Source organism: Rhinolophus ferrumequinum, chromosome 26 (assembly GCF_004115265.2).
Source record: "Rhinolophus ferrumequinum isolate MPI-CBG mRhiFer1 chromosome 26, mRhiFer1_v1.p, whole genome shotgun sequence".
Classification (NCBI taxonomy): Eukaryota; Metazoa; Chordata; class Mammalia; order Chiroptera; family Rhinolophidae; genus Rhinolophus; species Rhinolophus ferrumequinum.
Window position 1 is genome coordinate 3,990,171 of NC_046309.1, and position 11,450 is coordinate 4,001,620.

The 11,450-nt window shown below is 52.2% G+C and overlaps 1 protein-coding gene across 3 annotated transcripts; it reads left to right on the forward strand.

Moving 5' to 3' along the window:
* The first annotated feature begins 2,853 nt into the window (after positions 1-2,853).
* TMEM176B (transmembrane protein 176B) lies at positions 2,854-11,104 on the forward strand. Of its 3 annotated transcripts, XM_033099188.1 has the most exons (9): positions 2,881-2,899; positions 3,244-3,310; positions 4,034-4,074; positions 6,447-6,636; positions 8,237-8,347; positions 8,712-8,768; positions 9,006-9,242; positions 10,213-10,332; positions 10,731-11,104. In XM_033099188.1, exons 4-9 carry the CDS (start codon positions 6,454-6,456, stop codon positions 10,821-10,823), a joined length of 801 nt encoding a protein of 266 aa, XP_032955079.1. In that variant the 5' UTR covers positions 2,881-2,899; positions 3,244-3,310; positions 4,034-4,074; positions 6,447-6,453; the 3' UTR covers positions 10,824-11,104. The 3 variants fall into 3 exon arrangements, with proteins under 3 accessions (XP_032955081.1, XP_032955079.1, XP_032955080.1); XM_033099190.1 differs by lacking the exon at positions 4,034-4,074 and having other exon boundaries at positions 2,854-2,899; XM_033099189.1 differs by lacking the exons at positions 2,881-2,899; positions 4,034-4,074 and having other exon boundaries at positions 3,111-3,310.
* The last annotated feature ends 346 nt before the right edge of the window (positions 11,105-11,450 follow it).

Genomic DNA, 11,450 nt, shown 5'->3' on the forward strand with positions numbered 1-11,450 from the left:
AGAGATGCCGGAAGCAGCAGCACCTGGACACCCAACATCATGGCCCGAAGGCTGATGAGCAGGGCCTGGGGTCAGTGGAGCAAAACTGTAGGCACCAGGGACTGTTGTCATCTGCGCTCTGTCCCCAGCCTCCTCACTGACAGTGGGTCACTGTCTATCCTGTCATCCCCAAGTCTGTAGCTGCTGGAGGGGCCGAGGAAGGAGCACTGTGTGTGGGGCCCGGGGAACTTCGTGTGCAGACAGCACCCAGCAACCCCTTCATTGGGTCCGAGTGTCCTCATCTGAACAGTGACAGGCTTGGGCTACGATTGGGTCTCCTGACCACCCCCACATTTGGGAGGATTTGGGGAGAGCATGCATTCCCGCCTCACTCACCACCCTGCACACACTTGCAATATTAATTGATTCCTTATTATTTTAATGTTTGTATTTCCCACTCATCAGTAACACCCACAACCGCGGGGAGTGTTTCGTTTGTTCAATGCCACCCTCTGTGGGGACAGTAGTCAAGGTGGGTGCAGAACAGCTGACACTAGTTTTGATGCAGTCTTACGGTTGCCCACTGTCGTGGCTCTGCCTGCCCACCCCATCCTGCTGCCCTTCCCTTGCCACCTACTGTCAGCACGGGCACAGCAGAGGAGCAGACACAGCCTGCTGACTTCTGGACTCAGCGTGCTGGGGGCCTGGCGGACCCCAGGAGGGGGAGCTAGTACAGATAGCATCTGTGAAATAGTAGTCCTGGAAAGGGTAAGCCCCAGTCCTGATGGCAGCAGTGGCCATGAAGAAAGCTGCCAGGGCGAGCAGAGGCCTCAGCAGAGCCTGGGGAGAAGAGAGACAGAGAGACCTTGGTGACTCAGTCTGTCCTAGAGCCCAGCCCGGGGGAAGGTGTGCAATGCCAGTGGAGCCAGCGTGCAATGGTGAAGGAGACTTGGGGTGGCCTCCAGCTTCTGGGCCTGGGGTCATCCCCTGCCCTTCCCTGAACTCACGCAGCTGATGCTACCCTGTTTCTCATAAATGAAAGCTGTGACTCCAGCCAGCCCAGCCTGGGGAGAGACTGAAGTAGGGTGACTCAGGAAATCAAGCCCCTCCAGCTGCCTGCTTGTGTTTCCCTCTGTAACTCTCACAGATGGAGCCAGTGGTCCTTCTGCCGCCCCCCGCGCCCCCAGCAAACCCTATGGCCCTTCCTCTGGACACGCCGGAGGCAGGAGTATGAGTCGAAGAGTAAGGTGTCTTCCCAGGACCCCACTCCGCAGCCACAGCATGACCTGCGCCGCCTGAAAGTTGAGCCCGAGAATCCAGCTCCCGAATTCCTGGGCCCAGGAGCAACCTGTCCCCAAGTCTTGGGGTACCTTTGAGGACCTGCCACGCTAGGTATCAACTGTTAGAACCCCATAAATGAGAAGGAGAGAGAGAGAAAGAGAGGTGGATGGAGGGAGAGGAGAGGGGAGGGGAAAAGATGGAAGAGGGGAGCCACCCATGCTGGGTCTGGCCAAATGGAGAGGATGGACTCCGGGCTCCAGCAGCTGGGATGTTCAGTGGCCACCCCCTGAGCCCACAGTCTACCCAAATTACAGCGTTTATTGAGAAGGCCGGTGAGGGAGGAAGAAAGCAAGAAATGGAGCACAGGGCAGCTTGGTCTCTGGGAAGATCAAATTGACTCAGCATCCTATTCAGAGTGAAGCTGGTGGAGACTGTTCACAGCAGGAGAAGGCATCTCTCCTTTCCTGATAAGGGAGCCTGGGGAGCCCTCCGTAGCCCTGCTCACCCGTGGGGCCACCAGCAGCCATCTGGGTCTGGGAGGTGGTGCTGGGGGCAGAGGGAGTACCTGCTCAGTGGACTCCTGGTGGATGTGCACGTTGAGGGGGTGGGCTGGGGGGCCCCAGGTGCCACCTCACCACCATCTGCCATCCCCATGCCCATGGACGTTCGCCTGGGGGAAAAATTGGCAGGTTTTCACAGATTTCACTGGGGTTGGGGACTGGCGGAGGCCCCTGGTCACACAGCAGCTTCCCCAGCTTCTCGGAGGGGTGAAAGGTGTCCTGACAGGGCAGCCTGACTCCGCTGAGCCCCTGGAACCACCCCCTTCACCTTGGATCTGCTCTGTCCCCTCGTCTTCCTCCCACAGCCTCAGGGTCTGGACCGAGCAGTGCCTGGATCCCTCCTCTCCACCCTCTGCTCCCCGTGTGCTGGCACCATCATGGCCCCCACCCTGGCTCTTCTCTAGACCTCTCCTCCAGGGCCCTCGGGCTACTGGGCGGAACCTGGGTCCCCGCCGCCTATTGAGCTTCTATTGTAGCAGCTGCTCCCCAGCTGGGCCCAGAAACACCCCTCAGGCCCTAAATATCTCCCACTCCACCAGTGGCCACCCAGCCCCCTGCTGCCTGGTCAAGCCTTTCCCCACCCCAATGATGGACTGAGTTGTGGGCGGAGATGGAGGTCAAAGGCCAGACTGACTTGGCATCAAACAGGGATGCACCTGGCCTCCGATCCTGCCACCTTCCTGGAGTCATTTCCTCTACATGGTGGTTGGTCCCTCCCTCCCTCCCAGCAAGTTCTGGGGGGCGAGACTGTAGAGGCCTATGGGGGACAAGATTGGGGGGCCCCCTGGAGAGGGGTGCTGTGAGAAGGATCTCTGGGAAAGGTGTCCTGGGCTAGCGGCTGCCTCCCCTGCAATCCTCAGGGACCAGGGGCGGTGGGCGAGCAGGGAGGGCTGGGAGGAGCTCAGCCAGAACTGAGAGCGGGCAGAAGGAGGAGGGAGTTGAGAGCCCGCCAGAAAGGGGAGTGGTTGGATTTTAGTTTGCAATTTCCCAGCATCCAGCTGGGCCAAAGGGGCCTCTCTGGGGTTTTCCAGCTGCCAGGGGATTGTTGGGCTCTGATGAGCTGGAGAGTGTGGAGCGAGGTGGGTGACCTGGGGGGCTGTGGAGCTGAGCAGCCCCGAGAAACCACATGGGACTGTCCTCTCCCCACCCTTGTGGGCTGGGGCTTTCTGAACAAGGCTTTGCCTGTGCTGTGAGTGTGTCCACCGCAGTGTGGGTGTTGTCTGAGTAGATACGAGTGTGTGAGTGTGTGTGCGAGTGTGTGTGTGTGCTCTGCCTTCCCCAGCCAGCCTGATTATCTACTCAAGACCAACCCCCCAGAAGGGCCCTTTGGCCCCAGCTGTTTTCTGGGAAGTTGTGACACTAAAGGTCAGGCCCTCACCCTCCACCCCTTCCTTCTGCTCTTCTCTCACCCACCCGCCAGCAGGTCCTCAGCTCCAGGCCAGCTTCTCCCAGCACTGCTCTGTCGGGTGCCACCTCCCCACGGACAGCAGGTAAGCTGTGCCCTCACAGCTTACGCAGCCCCTCGTGGCAGGCTCTCTCTCTCTCTCTCTCTCTCTCTCTCTCTCTCTCCCAGACCAGTCCTAAAGCCCCCATCCTGTATTACAGGTTGCCATTCTCCTCCCATTCCTGGTTCCCATAGGATTTGCTGGGGAGGGAGGGACCCACGAGTTAGAGGATGTGACCCTAGGAAAATGGCAGGGGAGGGAGGAGGGTCACCTGCCTGGCCATGTCAGCCTGGCTCTCCCTGTCCTTCACCAGTGCCTCCCGCCTTTATTCCAGGTGGGGTGGCTGAGGCTTAGGCGGTTGGGAGGTGAGCGTTCCTTCAAGAGTGAAGCCTGAAGGTAGAGGACCCAGGGCGGAGCAGGGGTCCTGGCCCTCTCTGCTCACCCAGCTCCAGGGACACTGGGAGGGGCTGGGCAGAGAAGAGTGACTAGGGCAACAGGGAAGAGCCCCACAGCCTAGAGTCGGGTGTTGTGGGATGCCTATCTCCAGGGGGGTGGCCTGGTTCAGAGGACGAGTGGGGGGGCTAGGCTGATCTGGGGCTTGGAGTGGGGTGAGGTCCCCAGGGGCTCAGGAGGAGCTGGAGCCCAAGGCACATGCAAGGTGCAGCATGATGCTGACCCCCGGGCCCCAAGGGAAGATGCGGTTGGAATCCTGGCTGGACTTGCTTGCGTGTATCTGTGAACAAGTCTGAACCTCCTGTATGTCTGCAGAATTGTCGAGCACCTGTCCTTTCTGCTGTAAAGGACGCCAGGTAGGTGAAAGAGTGGAGCTGCTCTCAAAAGTACATATGGGAAGGCTTTCAGATTACTGCTATTGCTGCCATTATTGGAACCGTTATTAATAACATTAGGATTTAAACTGATACTTAAGTATAATGCCCGTTAGAATTACCTATAGAGGATTTCTTTGGAACTAGGCAATTGATTCCAATGTGCATACGGCGCAGTAATCTAGCAAAAACGACCATGAAAAATAAAAAATGGGGGGGGGCATGTCATGAAACAGCTCAACTAAATATTAAACTCTATAGTCATAATTAAAATTGTGGTAATGGTTCAAGACTCATCAGACACACCAGTGGGCAGTATATAAAGATGGAATAGATCTGACTTCCTATGGCAATTTCCGTTTTGCTCAGGGGAGTAATTTAGCTCCGTGGGAGAAAGATGCTATATTCCACAGAGAGATCATACCCTTCAGAAGTTAACCACCAAAAAAAAAAACAAAACAAAAAACCAACCCAACTTGGATCCACATTTTCCAGCTGACAAGGTACATTCCAGATATATCAACATTTACATGTGAAAATGGAAAGCCTAAAACCACTTAAACCACTTAGGAGAAAACACGAAAGAATTATTTTATAATTGTGAAATGGGAAAGTCTTTTTTTAAGTATGATATAAAACCCAGATTATAAAATCATAAAAAAAGATGGGAAACTTTGATTGCATAAAAAAACATCAATCACAGATTATAAAGAAATATTTGGAACTCATGGCACAGATGGTAATTTTTCAAATACACAGAGAACTCCTATAAAGACCGAAACACACAAAGTAAAACGAGGAGAATGCTGGATAGGAATGGAGCACTCACAAAAGATGGAAATAAAAGAAGGGTTCTTAAACATTTGAAACGATGACCAACCTCGCTCACCATAAGAGAACTGCAGATTGAAACTATATTGGAATAGTCACGGAAAGCAGTTCAGTGTTTGCCTGGGGCCAGAGGTTGCGAGGATTTCCTAGGGGAGGGGACGTTAGGGAACTTTTTGCAACATCAAAATATTTTATAACTTGATTGTAGTTGTGGTCGTGCAAAAGTACAAATTTGTCAAAACTGGTTGAGATATACATTTAAAAGGGGATAATTTTAGTGCCTACAATTGATTCAAATCTACAATGGAATGTAATTTTCCTGATGTGCATTTGAAAAAGATTCAAGCAAAGTTTGGTGACACCTTCTGCTGGCCAGGGGAATTCGACCTCGCTCCTGCATGGGAATTGCATGGAGATGGCTCCATGGAGGGCACTATCTACCAAAATTACAAACACAAACAAGTATTCCCATTGGCCTGCCAATTCCACCTTGTAAGAAAAAAGTAGTCGTCTACCAATAGGACACTGCTTAAAAAAATGATGATGCATTCAGACAATGGAATTCTAAGCAGCTGTACAAACGAGTCAGGAAGTATTCCATGGACTGATGGAGGATTGTTTTAAAAACATGGTTCTGTGAACAAATCACTGAGCAGAATAGTGTGTGTAGTATCCTGCCATTTGTGGGAAAAGGGGGGAGAAAGGATATTTTACATGCTTTTGTATGCAAAAAATGTCATTGTGGGATATGTAAGAAAATGGTAACATTGGCTTTCGTCTGGAAGGCAGCTAGGTGGCTGGGAGAGAAAGATGGGAGGGATTTCAAGGTATATCCTTTGCATCTTTTGATTTTTTTAACAATATGAAACTATTACGTGTAAATACATAGTTGACCCTTGAACAATATGGGGGGGTGGGGGACAGGGCACCAAACCCTGCCTAGTCAAAAACTGACAAATAACTTTTCACTCCCTCACAACTTAACCACTAATAGCCTCCTGTTGACCAGAAGCCTTACCAATAACATAAGCAATTGATTAACACATATTTTGTATATTATATGTATTATACAATGTATTATTCTTACAATGCAGTACGCTGTAGAAAAGAAAATGTTATTAAGACAATCATAAGGAAGAGAAAATATACTTACAGTGCTTATTGAAAAAAAGTCCACATGTAAGTGGACCCGTGCAGTTCAAACGCATGTTGTTCAGGGGTCAACTGTGTACATAGCGTCACTGAATTAAATAATTCACGTTATTTTCTTTGTCCAACCCAAGACCCAGACAAACTATATCAGACTCTTCTGGGGAGAGACCCAAGAACATACGCGGTAAAAAACTCTAGAGTCCATTTGGGTTTGCAACCCAGATCAAGGTCACTGGGACATTGACACCTGCACTGGGAAGCCCCTTGGGATCTTGACAAGGAGACAGCTTTCTCCCTCTTCACGCAAGCAGTGTGTGCCTTGCTGTCTCACCTGCTTCCCAGACCTCACTTCTGTACGTCTTCTCTCCAAGAGGCAGCATGACCCAAAACATGGTGACTGTGAATGGAGTCGATGTGGCCTCTACGCCGGCCCCGCCCACCCACATCAACATCCATATCCACCAGGATTCAGCTTTGGCACATCTGAAGGAGCTCGTTTGTTGCCCTTGGAACACTGGCCCTCCCAAGACCAGGATAAGATACGGGCAGCTGGCAGTTGGGGTAAGAGTAGGCTGGAGAGGTGGGTGAGCAAGGTGGTCGTCCTTCAGTAGGATGCAAAAGAGGAAAGTTGGTTGAGTCCCCAGGAGAACCCGCTCTTGATATCCCATCTTGTTTGGGAAAAGGTTTTGGAAGTTTCTGCACAAAGATTTGTATGGAGAGGAAAATGATGGACCTTGCCTTTGGTGCAGCGGGGACAGTCTCAGTTAGAGGTGGGTGGTGGGTGGAAGATTGCCAGAGGCTCTTAATGCCGTTTAATTAAGTGCACTGAGGGCTTGCAGGTAAGACAATGGGATAGGCACTTGGGGAAAACTACGGAGAGAATCCCTAGGCTATCACCGGCAAGGCTCAGCGCCCGCCAGAAGGAGTCAGGCAACCTCACAAATGCCTAGAATTACGGGTGACATCTAGGCAGGCAGGATGGCATCCTGCAGGAGTTGGCATCTGAACCAGACCTTGAATGGAGAAGAAGTAGGTCTAGATAGATAGAGGAAGGGAAAACATTGCAGATTAAGAGAATGGCAGGAGCAAAGAAGCCAGAGTGCATAGGGCAAGTTGTGGCGGAATACAGAGAGCGGGACTTGCGGCTGCTGAGACTGAGAGCCTTAAGGGACAAGGTGAGGATTCCGTCCTGAATCAGCTTCCATAAGGCTTTAGGCTCCCTCACAGCCAGGAGCTGTCCAGGTAAGAAGTGTGGAGGGGCTGCACTTTGTGGTGATGGCAGAAATGATGAGGAAAGAGAGGAGTCCAAACCCTTTGTGGATGTGGTCCCCACCACTCGGGAGTGAATGGTTTGGGGTCCAAGGGATGAGAGAAGTCCGAGAATGTGCTGAGGTTTGGGGTGTGGATGGCCTGGAGATTGGAGCCCTGGAAGTCAGGAGAGGCAGATACTGGGCGTGTGGATGGGCTGTGGGATTTGAATGTGACAAATTTGAGGTGCCGGCAGGACGTGTAGGTGGTGACATTGAAAACGTTGTGATAGCTGGATTCCCCAGGAAGCAGATGCTGAGTCGGAGTTAGGTATGCAAAGGTTTATTGGGGTATAAACCTCCTATGAAATGGCAAGGCGGAGACATCAGACCATGATGGCGGCCTGACAAGGTCTCTGCTGGCCCCGTGGGGAGCTCGGCAGCTAAGACTGCCCAGTATAGGAGCTCCATGTGAGGTGGAAATGGCCTGGACCACGGCCTTGCTTAACCATTGGCGGGGTGGCCGTCCTCAAAGATTGTGTCCTAGGTGAAAGATGAGGGGACTCTGAGGGAGCTGATCCCTGTAGGCTGTTAGCCAACCGCACTCCTTTCTTGAAGGGGGTCTTTGTGGCCCATCATGGACAGGAAGACGGGATTCCTAAGGGGAAGGCATTTGGGAAATGTGCTATTTGGGAAAAAGTCATGAAAGATAAAAGCCTGGTATGTCAGAGGGATTGGGGAGAACCAGGACATGCTTCTTCATGGATGTTAAGGGAATAGAACCTTCCAGAATCAGAGCGGCAGAGAGGTCAAGGCAGAAGAAAAGGAGAACGGCACCTAGATAGGAGGTGGACGGCTGCTACTGAGCGTGTGGGCTCGTGGGAAGGGGTCTGACTCTTCACCCTGTCTTACAGGTGACCCAGATATTGCTGGGGGCTGTGAGCTGTGTTCTTGGGGTGTTTCTGTACCTCGGGCCCTGGATTGACCTGCGTAGCTCAGGCTGTGCCTTCTGGGCAGGGTCTGTGGTGAGTAAGGAAGGGGCCGTGAGCTCAGTGGGAGGCAGTGGTTATGGCCCCAGAGAGAGTCTCTTTAGGTCTGAGTCAAGGATTTGGGGAAGAGACCAAAGACCCAGAGTCCAAATGCCCGTTGCTATGAGGAAGCTGCCTCAGAGCCTGAGCAAAACCCCTTTCGCTCTCCATGTTCCTCTTCAATGCGAGGTTGGGAAGGGCGGGGCGGCTGTGTGGAGTCCTGTCCATGTGCTAGGTTTCTCTGCCCATCTTTTGGACCATGTTTCAAAGCAACTGGTTGTTCTGGGAACTGATGGAGGAAGGGTAACAGATCGTTCCAGGAGAGTAAATGGGAGGCCTTGCTGGTGTCTTCTCTTCCCAGGCTATTGCTGCAGGAGCTGGGACCATTATCCATGACAAACACCAGGGCAAACTTTCAGTGAGTCTTGGGCACCTGCTGTCCCCACCTTGTCCTCTGCCCCTTCCTAGGTCTCAGGTTTTCTGTTCCACGTTCTGTCTTCTCCTCTTTGGGCCTCAATGTCCTGAGATCTTTCCTGGAGGGGTGGGAAGGGTTTCCTGGGCCAGGGAACCAGGGAAGAGGTAACAGGGTTGAGGCCAGAAGCCCCGGCTCTGCCGTCAGCAGAGGGAGTCTGCATCCGGAACCTCTCTCTTGTAGGGCTGCGTGTCAGGTCTGCTCACCCTGGCTGGCGTTGCCACGGCCGTGGCTGCTCTCGTCCTCTGTGTGGATAGTGTACTCTGGGAAAATATTCAATACTTCTTCACGGAGGACGACGTGTGTGATCGCGCAGCCCCTGCCACCACCTCCACTTGGTACACTTGGAACCAGCAAAGCCGTTACCAAGATTCAAACTGGCAGGAAGATCGGTGTAGAGCTTACATCGCTATGCTGATGGTGAGAACAGAGGCCCGCCTCCCCGGGGCCCATCACAACCGTCTGTTCCTAAGGAACTGGGCACTGCAGGGCAGAGATGTCGGCTCTTTGAACTTAGATCATCCTAGGTCTTTGGTTCAGGCGGTTTTAACTTAAGCTGAAGACATTTCTCAGACCCTCATGGCATGAAGATTCCTGGAATCAAATGAGATGAGGGGCAAAGAAGAGACATTTAACAGCAGATATCGTGGGCCACCCAGCTGTCTTTCCTGGTGTGCGGGTGTTTCCAGTTATCTGTGTGCTGCATAACACACCGCTTTCAATTATAATGGCTTAAACCTGCCGTTTTTTTTTTTAAATTACTTCTCACATTCTGTGGGTTGACTGGGCTCAGATGGGCAGCCCTTACTTTGGTTTTCTCATAAAGCTGCAGTCAGATGTCAGTTGGGGGTGGAGTCATCCAAGGATTGGATGGGACTAGGTATCCAAGATGGAGCACTCCCGCGGCTGGCATTTGCTGGCAGCTCTGGGCCGGGAGCTCACCTGGGACTGTCAGGCAGACAGCCGACAGTGGCTTCTCCATGTGGCTTGGGCTTCTCATAGCATGGCAGCTAGGTTGCGACATGGAGCATCGTGCTGTGAGCTCTCCAAGCGGTAGGAATGGAAGCTGCCAGGCCTGTTAAGGGCGCCACTGTAATCGGCATAGTGTCACTTCCACAATATCTTATTGGTCAGAGCAATCACAGGCCCTTCCAGAGTCTAGAGGAGGGGAGAGATAGATTCTACCTCTTCATAGGGGGTGGCAAGGCCACATTGCAGACAAGCAAATGGGGTGGAAGCTGTGGCTGCCCACATCGTTGGAAAATGCAGTCTGCTTTGGTGGGAAGTAGTTATTTGGACGGTCTGATACCTGGGGGTGACGATGAGGTGGTAGAGCAGAATCAGAGGAGTGGACTCCTGACTAGTGGTTTTTTTCTTGCTTTATCTCCAGAACTTGTTTCAAGGGATTCGTATTCTGCTCCTGGTTGTCTGTGCCCTGCTGGTCATTGCATCCTTGGCTTCCCTGGGCATGGGTCTCCGAAGCTTGTGTGGCCAGTGCTCCCGGTCCCTGGTGAGTCATCAGGGAGGCACTGGAGAAAGAGTGGACAGGTTGGTGCGGCCCTGGAACAGGGAGGAACGTGGCAGCCAGGAACACTGCTTGTCAGAGGCCATGCGTGACCTTCCACAGCTTCTCCCTAGAGCGGAGCTCTACCCTTCGCTGTCTGGGGAATGTGACCCTGTCCCTGCGTCCTGGGTTAACTTCTGCTGTCTGCCTCCCCACGCCCTCCTTTACTCTCATTTTCCCACTTTCCCCCCCTTTCTGTCCTAAATCTTTGTCGCTCACCCCTTCCTCCATTCCTCACCTTTTCCTTCCCCTCTTTCTTTCCTTTTCCTGATTTCCAGTTCTATGAGGCCAGCTCTGCCTCATCCTTTGCCCCCAAGAAATGGTGTTTCTCCTGTCTTTTTTAGGATGAGGAAGAGTCAGAGAAGAAGCTACTGGGGGAGAATTCAGTGCCTTCCTCCCCCTCCAAGGAAAAGACCAAGGCTGCCATCATCCTGTGAGCTGCCAAAGACTCCGCCTGAACCTGCCCTCCCCGCCCCATGTCCCTCTAGAATAGCCCAGGGCAGGTGGGGAGGGCATTATTCACTCCCAGGGCCCCTCACTGCCCTGCCCCTCACAACTGCCTCTCCTTTGGCTACTGTCCCGCCCCCCGCACCTGTCCCCACCATCCTCACTCACTGTTCCCATCCCAGTGTCCTCAAGTCAATGAACAGGTATTGCCACAGTTTTCCCAATGCTGATTAAACAGAAGCAGCCACAAAAAAACAATTTAAAACAAAAAGAACGTGGTCTCCCTTTGTTTAAACACATGCTGTGTTGTGAAAGGCCTTTGTGTGTGTATGTGTGTGTGTTGATACATATGGAATTAAATGAGAGCTGATTTATTACACGGAAATAAGGACCCAACAAGACTAAATTTAACTACATTCTGCTATATCCCAAGTGGCAAAAATCCTGTTTATGATTTCCTTCCACTCAATGTAAAGTGAAAATCTTTTTGCCCACTGAGATCGTTTTCCAGCATCTACAAGCTTGACCTGTGGGATTTACAGAACTATGTGAAATATGGAACATTTTTCCTCCCTCCCTCCTTCCCTTCCTCCCATCCTCCCTTTCTCTCTTCTCTC